Consider the following 14,874-nt stretch of genomic DNA (forward strand, 5'->3'; position numbering starts at 1 on the left):
GGATCTTCTCACCACCTTCTTCTTTTTGTCCTTGCCTGACACAGCTGGACCCAGAAGATCCCATATCTCTTTGCAATATCACTGAGAGTCCTCAGGAGATATACTCAAAAAATAAATAAAAGTGCATATTTTTATAATCTTCTAAGGCCCTGAGCTTGGGCCCAAACCCATGCATCTGGCACAAGCATTTCTTTATGGATAGATATTATCTTGTCTATTTAGGACAACTGCTGTGATAAATAACTATATCTATATTATATAGATCTATATTACATATAGATTTTTAAAAATTAGATTACAGGATCAAAGGATATCTTCATATTTATTTTTAACAGACTTTTGGATTACTTTCAAATAAAGGTATCGCATGTCACACAATTGGTGTGGATTTTCCCTTTATTCTCACTAGTTTTAGACAAAATTTACAAATATGATAGGCCAAAAATTAACTCATTGTTGCTCCAATTTGCATTTCTCTGATTTCCAGTAAGATCGAAAGTTTATGGCAGATTGGGTTTTCTCTTGTGTAAATTGTGTTTTGTATCTGTATCCATTCTTCTTTTAGGTTATTTACTTCTCATCAATAAAATATATGCTAGGGCTGTACAAATTTTCCAACACTTCCTCAGTCCACTTGTTTTTTGACTCTTTTAATAGTATATGGCATGGTACATTTTGTTTTTGAATATACTTCAAATTTCATATAGTCAAATACACTGTTTCTTTATAGCTTCTGATTTCCACCTGTTGGAGGAAGTCATCAAGCAATACGACCACTGGTTGGACCTCAAGCTGGACCCCAGCAATTGGAGGCTTCTCACCCCCTTCCCTATCTTTGAAATGTACATTCTACCCACCATTCCCACACTAGCAGTCACTTCAAGGATGCAGCCTTAAGAGAGCATTGTGTTGGGTGGCTGAACCTGGGTGGCTCAGTTGGTTAAGTGTCTGACTTAGGCTCACGTCATGATCTCACCATTCGTGAGTTCAAGCCTACCATCAGGCTCTCTGCTGATAGCTCAAAGCCTGGGGCCTGCTTCAGATTCTGTGTCTCCCTCTGTCTCTGTCCCTCCCCCCCTCAAAAGTAAAATAAACATTAAAAAAGAGAGACAGAGCATTGTGTTGTTGAGACCATCTGGGCTGAATATGTGACTGAACCCAGTTGGCCTCTATATGACCTTAAGATTCAGACAGGCAGGGGCAGACATCTGCTCGTCCTGAGGCCACCCAAGACAAACCTCATATGTAAGTCTCCTTCCTTACGAAACTTGCTACCTACTAATCTGGAGGGTTCTGTCTTTCCTCACTCCCTGTGTATCAGGGTCAATTTCAGATCTCACTTAGGAAGCTCCCAAGGTTTTGAAATAACATTACCTTACTTACATCATCTCCCATAATCCACATGTATACAAATACTCTTAGATTTTTAGCCAATAGTCTGATTTAAGCTTTCTGAAGACATCAAATTTTTTCTTACCAATAAGCATTCACTAAATGATGGTTGAATGAATGAATGGCCCACATGTCATATTTATAGCTAATAACCTACCTTTATAGCCAACGGTTAGAATTTATATGGAGACAATTTTCAGCTAGAGGTTTTTCAAAACAAAACAGACTGCTTTGAAGTATAAAATATTCCTCATTACAGAAAATATTCAAAGAAAAGTGGAATGTCCATTTTCCAGTGATGATAAAGAATTACAAAATTATATGATTTTGTGCAAAATTAAGAATTTTAAGATTTGAATGGAGAAAACGCCATAAAAGAACCTAACTAAAATGCTTCTAAAATTTGCCACCAATAAAAAAAAAAATCACTTCCAGATTCATGGAAACTGAATGAAAATTAGAAGTTTTTAGTATTACTAAAGGGGATAATTTTTATTGAGTAGTACTGTGAGATAATACGAAATGTCAGTTTGAGCCAATTATTAATCCAAGAGACTACACACAGCCCAGAACCAGGTTCCTCCCAGACAAAGCGAAATCATGAGATTATATGTCTTTACCATAAACAAAATTAAAAAATAATAACTTGAAATAGTTTTTCAGAATGAGATGTTCATCTAAATTTAAATTGTTAAATAACTTGAAATTGTTTTTCAGAATGAGATGTTCATCTAAATTTAAATTGTTAAATAACATCAAAGATTTACTTTTATAAGCACATTTCTAAATGTATGGAAATACTGGATTACCGTAATAATTGATCCAACGAACATATAAATTTTCTTTTCTCTGAGCAATTCAACCACCAGTGAATAGCCCATATTGGAGAAAAGGAAAAATTTAAATGCTTTTTCAAGTGTGTTTCAATTTTATGATCACTTTCCAGCCTGAATTTTGTTTGCAGGAAGGGGAAGACTAATTGCTTTTTTCAATTCATTAACCGCATAAAGAACAAAATTTTAAATCAAATACTACAGACCGAACAAATAAAACATAGCTACATTCTGTTTCACATTAACTCTTAGAAAAATATGGTTGGGTGTACATAAAACAGAATGGTTCTTCAGACAGCAATATGTTAAGTTTTTAGGGGACTTGTAGTTCTGTTTTTCTATTAATTGATGCAGGTTTTGAGACTCAAGTAAACACTTTAAAAAGTAGACATAGAGGCGTCTGAGTGGTTCAGTTGGTTAAGTGACCAATTTCAGCTCAGGTCATCTCTTGGTTCACGAGATCGTGCTTTACGTCAGGCTCTGTGCTGACAGTTCAGAGCCTAGAGCCTGCTTCAGATTCTGTGTCTCCCTCTCTGTCTGCCCCTTCCCTGCTCGCACTCTGTCTGTCTCTCAAAAAAATAAATAAACATTTAAAAAAAATAGACACCAACTCTATAGTAAAACTAAAATGGTTGTTCTGCCTTTTGGTGATTTCATCTTATTTCCACATCATTCAGAAAAGAAAGACATTCTTTAAAATTAGAGACTGATAACAGTGCAAAAGAGAAATCTATGTTATCAAATAAAAGGCTTTCTATAACATTATTTGGTGATAGATGAAGTGAGAGATGTAGAAATTTTCAAAGTCTGCACCTTTTATTTCCATCAAATATCTACAATCCAATCTGAAAAAAACAGTCATTAGAGTTAGAATTATGTCACTCACCACTGTTCCTGTCAGGGGAAGATTTTCTTGGTGCAGAATGTTGGGCAATGCTATGATAGACTCATTTAGGATCTTGAATGGTGGAAGAGACCAAGAACAATCCAGAGGAAAGAGAGGAGAAATAGGAATGGGCCATGGACAGAGAAGATTTGTCCAAAAGGGCACACTTAAGATTTGTTATTAAATAGGCTTCCAGCATCTCAAAAGTTGAAACCACTGTGGACAAGAGAGTAAACACAAAGACGCAAGAAGTCAATTAGTATAACTGCTTTGCAGACAGATTTCTTTAAGTGGACACCTGTGGCTTTCATGGTTTTTTTCTGTCCAGTAAAGCCTCCAAATTTTTGTGAGTTGTGCAAGTTATTCACTGCACAACATTTGGGAGTATCATTCACATCTTAGTCTAAGAGTCAGAAAGACAGTGCTGAGACAGGAAGAAGGACAGATTTCAGAGAGCATAATCTGAACCTGTAGATCCAGCTCTGCCTGGAGCTGCAAAAGTCAAAACACTGTCTTTGGGGAACAAGCCAGCATGAGTCAAGATTTTGTCATTTACAACCAATAGATCCATAATTAATACCCAAAGATGGGGAGAGACTCTTGATTGATTTTGCTTTATTTTATGGGCTGAATTTGTGGTGCCTAGAAGCATTGTCTAGTCAAAATAGTTGGAATTATATAGAGGCGGATAATCATCAGTTTACCTTCATTATAGTGAACATCAGTCATGTTAGTCTTCGATATGTTTACAAATTTCTGAGTGGAAAAAATAGAAAAAAATACTAAAACCATTCACAGATAAGCACTCATTATTTTCACTTGTTTCTCTTTCACTTTTTTGTACTTCGTTACATCGTATTGTAGGAAAAATTTTATGTTCTTTTATTAACAGTTACGTTTCTGTCTTTTAAAGCCTTGCATTCATAGTTTAAACTGATTGATGATCTACTGTTCTACATCATAAGTATACCATACTCAACTTTATAAGTGTCATGTTTTGATATATTTTGATTCTTTATTTCTTATTTTAAATAATTTTAATTTTTTTTATTTTGAGAGAGGGAAGGAGCATGAGCACAAGCTGGGGAGGAGCAGAGAGGGGGGCAGAGAGAACTTCAAGCAGGCTCCTTGCTGTCGGCACAGAGCCCGACTTGAGGCTCGATCTCACGAACTGTGAGATCGTGACCTGAGCTGAAATTGAGTTGGATGCTCAACCCACTGAGCCACCCAGGTGCCCCTAAATAATTTTAAATAGCATTATGGTAACCATCTTAAATCTAAATGTTTTTTAAATATTTTTTTTAAGCAATCTCTACACCCAACGTGGGGCTTGAACTCACAACCCCGAGATCAATAGTAGCATACTCCATGGACTGAGCCAGCCAGGTGCCCCTTAAATCTAATTTTTTTTTTACAGATATTTTTTTTTTTAATTTACATTCAAATTAGTTAGCATATAGTGCAACGATGATTTCAGGAGCAGATTCCTTAATGCCTCTTACCCATTTAGCCCATCCCCCTCCCACACCCCCTCCTATAACCCTCTGTTTGTTCTCCATATTTATGAGTCTCTTATGTTTTAAAAATATGGAATGCTTCACAAATTTGCTCATCCTCCTTGTGCGGGGGCCATGCTAATCTTCTCTGTATTGTTCCAATTTTAGTATATGTGCTGCCAAAGCGAGCACCCTTAAATCTAAATTTTAATTTAAAATGTTCATCATTTCATTAGGACAGCACCCTAGAACTAGAATTAGTGGCTCAATGGGTAAAGCCAGTTTACACATTTTCTGTTTCTTGTCTTTCTTAAAAACAAAACTCCTTTAAAATGTTTTCTAAATTAATGATCTCTACACCCTACCCCCTTTATACTTGAACCCACTCTAGTCAGATTTTCATTCCTACCTTTCCATTGAAATTACTCTCGCTAAGGTCCCAAATGAGTCTCCCATCAACAAACCCACTGATCCATTACCATTCCTTATCTTATTGAATCTTGAAGAATGTGACACCACAGCTACTTTCTCCCTGAATCCCATCTTTGTCCATGTCCTCCTGGTTTGCCTTCCGCCTCACAAACCACTCCTGCCCTGTCTCCTTCCCTAGACCTGCCCCCTCCCGCTGACCTCTGCATGTTGTGTTGTCGCAGGGTTCAGTTCTCAAACATATTCTCTATCTACGTTCATTCTCTTTAAATAATCTTAAAGGAGGTCAGGACATGCCACCCCAAAATGTGCCACTTTGGCATATTGATTATTTTGAGCAGAAGGCACTTGGAAAATAGCAGGTGCAAAAAGCGCTTTTGGCATGCCACCCCTCTCCCACCACCTCTTTTTCCTCCTGAGAGAAGGAGGTGAAAAACGATACCCTCCCTCACCCAGAAAAGAAGCATTCATAACACCAGAGATGGAGGTTGTGCTGAAGGAAATCTGTGCAAACAGACCTTGTTAAAGTCACTCCCCTCTTCCCCTTTGATCTACCCATATGTTTTATTACTTGTCCACAGTTGTCTCTCTTTGTTCAACTTAGCATATAAATACTTAGGCCTGGCTACTTCTTGGGGTTCCCATTTTTCTATGAAGGCTTCCCTGTACATGTAAAAATTATTAAATAAAATCTACATGTTTTCCCCCTGCTCATCCATTTTCTTTCAAGTTAATTTTCAGGCCTAGCTGGAGGAAAAGGTAAAGCTCTGCCTCCCCTACAATCTCATCTAGAAATATGATTTTAATTACCACTGACTTACCCATTGATGACTCACAAATTTACATCTCCAACCCAGCCCTCTCTGTTGAAAGCCAGGCTCATATATACTGTAATTGGTATAATATCTACACTGGATGTCTAATTGGCATCTTATATTTAACATATCCAAAACATAATGCCTGATTCCCTCCCATAGGCTATTCCCTTGCTCTTTTCTATCTCAGAAAGAAAAGAAGAGCAAAGAGAAGAGAAGAGAAGAGAAGAGAAGAGAGGAGAGGAGAGGAGAGGAGAGGAGAGAGAAGAGAAGAGAAGAGAAGAGAAGAGAAGAGAAGAGAAGAGAAGAGAAGAGAAGAGAAAAAAGAAAAGAAAGGTAGTTATATTAAAGCCAAACACCTTGGAGTCTTTAATTCTCTCTTTCTTCATACCCCACACTGTCAAACAAACTGGCCACATAAGATTTATTTCCTGTCAGAAGAAGTCTGACTTCGTTTTTCAATTCAAATAATGATGTTACATGCTGGGTTTCAGTGACAGTAATGGGGTTCATGTCAGGCCACCCCAAATTATGCCACTGTGGCATATTGGTTATTTTGAATTAAAGTCACTTAAGACACAGCCAGGGCAAGAAGGTCACTCTGACCCTCCTCTGGCCTCCTGAAAGCAGGAAATAAATTCCCCATGTGAAGCCCACCATTCCTGCTCCTGGAGGGTAAAAGCAATCCTTATTACTAGAGGGAGGGAATTTAAGGCTGAGAAGGCTGTATAAACAAACTTGCTACTTCTTTACTACTTTACTACTTCAAACCCAAGCCCCTTTGTCTTGTCAATTCCTGACAAATGTATTGTTTCTTTGTCTAAAAGAAAAGCTGCCTGCTTTGGTCCTTCTTTGAGACTCATATATCTTTGAACTCTTTACAAATAAATAAATGTTTTTCTTCTGTTAATTTGTCTTATGTCACTTTAATTATTAGACCAGCCAAAAAACCTAGAAGGGAAGAAAGGAAATGTTTCCCTTTCCCCTGCAACAACCAATTCATTTCTAAACACTAATTCTAAGATGATAGATACATAGATAGATAGATAGATAGATAGATAGATAGATAGATAGATAGAAACAAGGAATCTTGTCTAGAGGCTGTTGTCTTATTGAAGCATAGCCCTGTCTTGTTATAGTTCTTGCTTAGCTGTTAAGAATTCTCCCTCTGAAGAAGCCATTGAATTATCTCCTTGTATGGTACCTTGGAGATTTGGCACTCTGAAGTAATACACCATACTAAGATTCAGGATGGTTGAGATGTATACTACTTTTTTTCTTTTCTTTTTTTTTTTTTTTTTTAAGGGAAGGGTAGAGTGGAAAGGGAAATGGGAAAGAAGCAGCAGCATGACATCTGGATCTCAGGCATGTTCTAGAGCAGATAAGTTTTAAGAAAATCATATATAGTTGGATTCCTCTAGAATTATCTATGCCTGCAGAACCCATGGAAACTCTTCATACAATTCCAAGAGCACATAAACCCCAGTTTGAAGACCACTGGTCTAAAATGGGACACTATCACAATCTAATAGAAGCAGTTAGAAGAGATACAAGTTATTACAACATACTGAGGAGTCATTCCCCCCACCACCCACACACACTGATATGAGATGCTGTCAGTCATGTGCTAAATACCCATACACAGTTGGGCCGATTTATTAACTTGCCATTCCATTTAACTGACCTGTCTGCCTAGTCTGTTTGCACTTAAGAATTTTCCTTCCTTTCGGGGCACCTGGGTAACTCAGTCATTTAACTGTCAGGCTCTTGATTTCAGTTCAGGTCATGATCTCCCTGTTTATGGATCAAGCCCTGCATCAGGCTCTGAGCTGACAGTGCTGAGTCTGCTTGGGATTCTCTCTCTCCCTCTTTCTCTGCCCCTCCCCTGCTCTTTCTCTCTCAAAATAAACTTTAAAAAAAAGAACTTTCCTTCCTTTCTCTTTCTTTTTACTTTTATGCAATAATGTGCTCATTTCTTCTACATGTTTTTTTATCTGTTTTTTTTTTGGGGGGGTTGCATGTGAATGCCATGAATACTGTACTTAAACTGTTGTTTATATTATAAACTGTCTTTTTCTCTTTTAGATATTCTGGTATATAATCATTTCTTCTGCAAACGTGCAGATGATGTTTTACTTCTTTCCAATTCTTATGCTTCAAATTCTTTTTCTCTGAGCTGACTGCATTATCTAGTAGCTCCAACATGCTGTTAAATAGTGGTGAGGATAGCAGACTTTGTCTTTCCCTTACCTTTCATAAGGAAGTCTCTAGCATTTCCCCTTAAGTAGGTGTTGGTTTGGGGTTGTGACATATGCATATGCATTTTTTTGTGTTAAGGAATTTGTTAGTAATTCCTTTTTTTTTTTTTTTAGGGTTTTTAACATGAATGGGTTTTGTATTTTGTCACATGCCTTTTCCATATCAATGGAGATGAACATGATTTTTCTTGCTAGCTCTTATGCCAGTTATTAAGCTACTCATTCTTTTAAAAGTAATTTTTAAGTTTATGTATTTATTTATTTTGAGAGAGAGAGAGAGAGAGCACTAGTGAGAGAGAGAACCCCAAGCAGGCTCTGCAGTGTCAGCTCATAGCCCAATGTGGGTCTCGAACTCACAAATCATGAGAACATGACCTGAGACGAAATCAAGAGTGAGATGCTTAACCACTTAACCAACTGAGCCGTCTAGGCATCCCGAAGCTATTCATTCTTAACTGCAAATATTTCACTCCTATACTTTGCTTATATTGTTATAAGTGCTAATACCTATCATCCAGTGCCCTCTAGAGTTAGTTAACTTTACACGTGTTTTTCCAGTCTCCCCCAACTGCATAATTAGCATATTCTATTTTGTACATTTTATTAAACATCCCCACAGGGTTAAGTTGAAAGAGCTTTTGATAGCAGGCACTCAACATTTATTGTTGACCTACTACAACCCCTGTCCATCATTGCTCAGGAAAATTGTTAAATCACCTTTAACCAGACATATTCCTGTTGGCACCTATCTGGCAGGTTGAAATCATCATACCTGAGACAGGAAAGAAAAAAATTCCAAGGGAAATGCTCGTATAATTGCTACTTCTCCCAAACAACTGAAACAGTTCCTTTTATTCTTCCCAGACTAAAATTCCCACCTTTGAGAACATTCCTCATCAGTGGAGAGAAAATCTTTAAAAAGACACAAAGAAGTTTTGCTAGTATTTTTGTGGTTCCAGATTTGATGCCCTTTGACAGTGCTCTGATTAGGAAAAGAACCATCATGTTCTCAAGAAAGTGTAGCAATTTACAAGCAGCCAGATTCTCCGCTGACCACCCCACGGGTCTGTTGTTTTCTTCTCAAGCAGAAATCAGAGGACAGGGGAAGGTAAAGCATAGTTCTCCTCTGACTCTGCAGATCCAAGAGGGAGCTAACTCCTAGCTGAGTTACTATGACATGGAGCTTCAGGAAAAACGCTAGAAGAAGCAGTCTCCCTGTTGTACATAATTTCATACATGCAGAGTGGAAGACTGACATCCACAATGAACATCAAAGAAGATCACAGCCCTTTACTCATCACCAACTCTCAGCCACTTAGCTCAGCCCCACAGCAAGAAGTGAAGGAGGGAAGGATGGGGATTGGTGTGCCAGGGCCAGGGCTTCGGCCATGGAAGGTACCTGAGGAAGTGTGGTTAAGTCGATTCTAGGTCGGTATCTAGAATCATCAGAGTGAGCACTGGATGCAAAGGATAGAAGAGAACTTTCTTCCTTAATCTCTCCTCTTCCAGTTCCTAATCCTTTCTATAAATATAGGCGACCATAAAACAGGGTTTCAGATAACTAATATGTAAAAACTAAATAGGAGAAATTACTGGACCTTGCACAGGTGCCCAGACTGAAATATAAGAAACACTCAGATTTTTGCAAAAGCACTACCATTTTTAGAGTTAGCCAGACACCAGGATGCTTTCTCACATCTGAGAATGTATTAAAAGAAAAGATATTGGGGACGCCTGGATGGCTCAGTCAGTTGAGCATCTGACTCTTGTTTTCTGCCCAGGTCATGATCTCATGGTTTTCATCAGATCAAGCCCCATGTCAGGCTCTGTGCTGGGTGTGGAACCTGCTTAGGATTCTCTTTCTCTCTCCTTTCCCTCGCCCCTTCCCCCTTGCATATTCTCTTTCTAATAAAAATAAAATATAAAAAATAAAAACATTTTTAAATTAAAAATATGTATATTATATTTCCCTCCTTTATATTTTCAGGGAGAATCTGGAAGAGCTCTGAATTTTTCGGCTAATTTAAACCTGTTCAGATTGAAAGATACAACAAAGCTATGACAGACCCTAATCAACTGAGGAGAAGGATCAGGTCTTTTCTCAACCTTTGATTTATATCCCTTAGAATGTAGTATGGGGTCATATAGGCAATGAACTTTGTAGATTTTCATTAAAGGTGAACAGTGGAAGGAAGAGCATTCCAGGCACTAAGAAGATTCAGACAGTCATTACTGGAGAACATTTTAACACTATGTTTTGGTTTTTTTCTATTTTGTTTGCTTCCCCGCTCTCTGTATGTTCTATCATCCTTTGATCTAGCATAATGAGTTACATTGTATTAAAGGGGAAAAAAAGGAAAAAAAATGTAATAAAAAAAGTTCAGACCACCTGGGGGCAGTGATTCCACTGGCAAAAGTGATTGGCTGGGAACTAGACTGAGTGATGGGAGAAGCAGGAAAGAGTATATTCAATGATGAGTTTGACGTGACAGGTCAGCTTTTGATTGGTTGTGAAAACAGTATGAAGATCACCTAAGCTTCCAAACCAAAAGAGGCAGAAGAATCCAGAACAGTGAACCAGGCTCAATGAACACTGTCAGTTCCAGGCCTCCAAACTGAATGGTCAGAGACTCCAGGAAGAAGCAGGAATGGAGATTGCCCTACAAGCCTTGCTGATGCTCCTGTGTGTGAAGCTAACCTGTGCGTGAGGGGGAGGGGAAGGCATAGGGTGCAGCTCTGGAAATGAAATCCAGAGGGATCCTCGGGGTCCCTCAGGGAAAATTCTTTAAAACAAAACAAAACAAAACAAAACAAAACAAAACAAAACAAAACAGTTTCTTATGTATGAAAGTCTTCTCACTCTCTCTGAACAGGGTCAAATGGACAGCGTCCAGTGGAACAGAGCCCTCCTTCTCTGACAGTCCAGGAAGGCGAGAGCTTCACAATAAACTGCACTTACAGAGACAGTACTCTGGACTTCTTCCAATGGTTTAGGCAGGATCCCACGGAAGGCATCCACACTCTGATACATATTCGATCAAACGAGAAAGAGAAGATCAGAGGAAGATTTACAGCCACGTCTAACAAAGGAGACCAGCACTTTTCTCTGCACTTGAAAGATTCGCTCCTCTATGACTCAGCCACCTTCCTGTGTGCAGTGGATAGTACAGTGCTTCTCAGACACCTGTGCCTTGCACCCAAACCCTGCTCCGCCCTGCGCCAACTTCTACAAGGGCTCCAGGGTGCTGAACTTAACTTTGAGCAAACACAAGGGAATTTTAATAACCTGATGTCAAATATTTCATTTGAAGATCTTGGGCAGAGGGATAACGTTTTCAAATACCATCTAATGTATTTTGTTTCTCAGTGTGAAGTCCTTACTCCATTAAACCTAGTCCAAGATCCTGAGGCTTAATACCAGAAAGGGGAGAGCACTAAAGAACAAAGAGAGAACAGAATAAAATTCTTGCCCTTGAGCTCTTTTGTAGACTTTTACAAATACATTGAAAATACAAAATCTTAAAAGCCATGACCATCAAATTCAGTAGTGAAAGAAAATATATTTTGACATTCTGAAAAGGCTGGCTTAGAAGATCAAGAACAAAAAGTTGAGGGAAAATGGTATAAAGTTTATAAAGGACGAAGTGTAAAGATAACACAGTATGATAGAAAGTCTGGTTCCTCCTGAAAAGTGGAGGCTGGCTGGTTAGGGAAGAGTCAAGGGGTATAACCAGAAGTTACTAGCCAGAGGTCTTTCAAAGTCCCAAACAACTGCTCTTTCTAGGATCAGAACCCTGAGCAGGTGAGTGGGAGGAGGACGAGTCACATTTGGGGCAACGATGAACTCAAGAAGCAGTGAGTGCAGGCACAGTGTTCTGGTCATTGTGTCTCCCATCAATACCCACCACAAAGCATTCAGTACAAGGAGCTCAATGTCCATGTGGAAAAGATGACCCATTCAGAGGACATCACCAGCCTGTCTCTAGTCCATTTCTTTTTTCTTTTTTTTAAATATTTATTTCTTTTGAGAAAGTGAGAGAGAATACAAGTGTGAGCGGGGGAGGGGCAGAAAGAGAGGGAGAGGGAGAGAATCCCAAGCAGGCTCTGCACTGTCAGCACAGAGCCCGACTCTGGGCTCAATCCCATGAACCGTGAGATCATGACCTGAGCTAAAATCAAAAGTCAGACACTCAGCTAACTAAGCCACCCAGGTGCCCCTCTAGTCCATTTCAGTGCTTACATAGGCTTGTGAACACATTAGCCAAGGTGGCAGAGTAGGGGTTCTCCATGAGCCCAGAAGCATGGGTTTCTCTCACTACATTGGATTTAGCTACTCTGCTGCCAAACATCCAACCTGTCAGCAGCAGATACAACACTGAGCCTTTAATATGCAATCACCCCTCAAGGTCACCAGCCAGCCGCTGGTTGCCAAGTTGACTACATTAGACCACTTCCACCCTGCAGATAGCAGAAATCTTTTCTTATTGGCTTGTTGGGGTTAATGCATACTCTGGGCATGATTTGCCTTCCCTCCACACTGCCACGCACAGAAACATGGACTGAGGACTCAGAGTGGCTGGTTGATTATCATGATGAGTAAAGGATTTCACATACCTTTGCATCAACAGATCCGCTTGATTGTAAGGAGGTGTAACAATGGACATGTGACCATTGGGTATGCTGACACTTCTGGAGTATTATCCACAAACCACATTGGAATGATCACTTAAAGTTTCAGTGAAAGGACCAGTTTAGGGATAGTGCTCTGAGAGGTTGGAGAGCTATTCTTTATGATGCTACGTTCCTATTAGATAAAATACGTGGAGCCAAGGGGTGGAAGCAGGATTATCTCCCCATCGACTCTCACCTTCAGTGACTCACTTGGATGTTGATGTATCCTGTCCTCACACTGTTCTGAACCAGGGGCCCCAGTTCCCCTTGAGGGGGAAAGGAGGGCACTGCTACTAGGGAAACACAGAGGTTTTTCACCTAACCTGATGTTACATAAATCGCTTGGTCATTTGGAGGTCTTCATGCCAGAAGACCAGAAGGCCAAGAAGGGGGTTACAACACTGGCAGGGGCAATCAACTGTGATTATCATGAGGATATAGGGCGGTTGCTACCTAATGGGCACTGGGAAAATACGGCTAAATTTCAGGGGATTTACTGGGGTGACTTTGAGTGCTTTTGTGGCAGTGATTACTATAAATAGGCAATTGTAACAACTATGGCCTGACAAGGGAAGAATAATCAGGGGCTTAGACCCTGATAATCAGGGGTAAAGATCTTGGTTATCTCACTGAGATAGAAACTTAGACCAATAGATGTATTAGCCAAAGGTGGAGAGGATCAAGAATGAGTGGTATAGAAGGTAGATGGAGAGAGCTGGTATATATGAATTACAGCCATGAAATCAACTATTGCGATTACAATTTGTCTCACTAATCCTTTTGTTAATCTTTTTTAAGAACTAATGATCCGGGTGGATTTGACACAAAGCATGAGTGGATACCAGCAGTGCAAGGGACAGGCTGTACAGTGGCTATTGGTGTTCTGTTCATATCCCCTTGACAGTCACCTCTACATGCTGAAAAACCTAGCAACTCTGAGGACTATTTTCAGGCCATGGGAACACATGTGGCCAGCGTGCAGGGCTAGCCAGATGTGCTGGAGAGTTAATGCCCCCAAAGCAGCCCTCACTCAGTGATGAACAATGAGTTTACGGATGAATTCTCCAGCTCCTTCATGCCTCACTTGGAATAACTCCAAAGGGTATGCTATGCTGTCTCCCAGAGTTACCAGTTAGATTAAGCTCCAACTGCTAATGGTATTAATTGACTTGTTGACAACATCCTGTATTGGCCTCCTTCCCCCTCCTGATTTACTTCTTACCAATGTTTCCTGGAATGACCTGGAAATAAACTGCTTACACACAAATCCCTGTATTAGAACTGACTTTCAAAGATCCAAAACCAAGATACAGGAATTCAAATCATAGGGCAAAGATCGAGATGATCTAGAAGAAATAATAGTGCTCCTTCCTCCATTGCTATCAAACTGGGTTTGGTGGAACATGGGATTTTCATAGCCTCATTCAGGGCTGGTCCCAACCGTCATGACTCCCTGCACATCTCTCTGAGTGGAGAGACTCAACCACCTACTTCTGTGTCACAGAGGACCCATGCTCCTCAGACACTAACTTGTCTGTGACAAGACCCCATTCTCACTCCCAGCTTGGGGACTCTAACTCCGGAATTACATAAGTATCTCTGTCACTCTGTCTGGAAAAGCAACATTCTAATGAATCATAGTATGTTTTTTTAAAACATTCTTTGTTCAACAACATTTCCTCAAGACGGAATGAGAGTCAGGAAAACAATTCTTCATATGAGTTGGGTGAGGCAACTCAGTGCTAGTGAGAACTCCTGCCATAGTTGTTTTAGCATTTCCTGATACAGAACAAACAAGGACTTTTTTTTTTCTTAAAGAATCCATGGAAAATACGAGCATAGTTAGACACATGTTCCGCTCCTGAATATAGTCAGTGCTCTTTCCAGTTACAAACATCTGTCTTTAGGAGTGCCTGCGTGGTTCAGCGGGTTAAGTGTCCAACTCTTGATTTTGGCTCAGGTCATGACCTTACCATTCATGAGATCAAATCCCACAGACAGTGCAGAGCCTGCTTGGGATTCTCTCTCTCTCTTCTTCTGCCCCCACCCCCACTGTATGTATGTATGCATGTGCATGTGCACTCTCTCTCAAAA

The 14,874-nt window shown here is 39.7% G+C and overlaps 1 non-coding gene and 1 gene segment (V, D, J or C); one reads left to right on the forward strand and one right to left on the reverse strand.

Annotated features, from left to right (window-relative positions):
• Positions 1-4,692: 4,692 nt before the first annotated feature.
• LOC123584509 lies at positions 4,693-4,799 on the reverse strand. The gene has a single exon (XR_006705477.1). It is a non-coding gene; the product is annotated as a U6 spliceosomal RNA (small nuclear RNA).
• A 5,200-nt stretch (positions 4,800-9,999) lies between these two features.
• On the forward strand, positions 10,000-12,100 carry LOC123583327. The segment is given in 2 exon segments: positions 10,000-10,809; positions 10,983-12,100. Coding segments are annotated over 2 exon segments (594 nt in total).
• Positions 12,101-14,874: the final 2,774 nt, after the last annotated feature.

This window comes from Leopardus geoffroyi, chromosome B3 (genome assembly GCF_018350155.1).
Source record: "Leopardus geoffroyi isolate Oge1 chromosome B3, O.geoffroyi_Oge1_pat1.0, whole genome shotgun sequence".
Classification (NCBI taxonomy): domain Eukaryota; kingdom Metazoa; phylum Chordata; class Mammalia; order Carnivora; family Felidae; genus Leopardus; species Leopardus geoffroyi.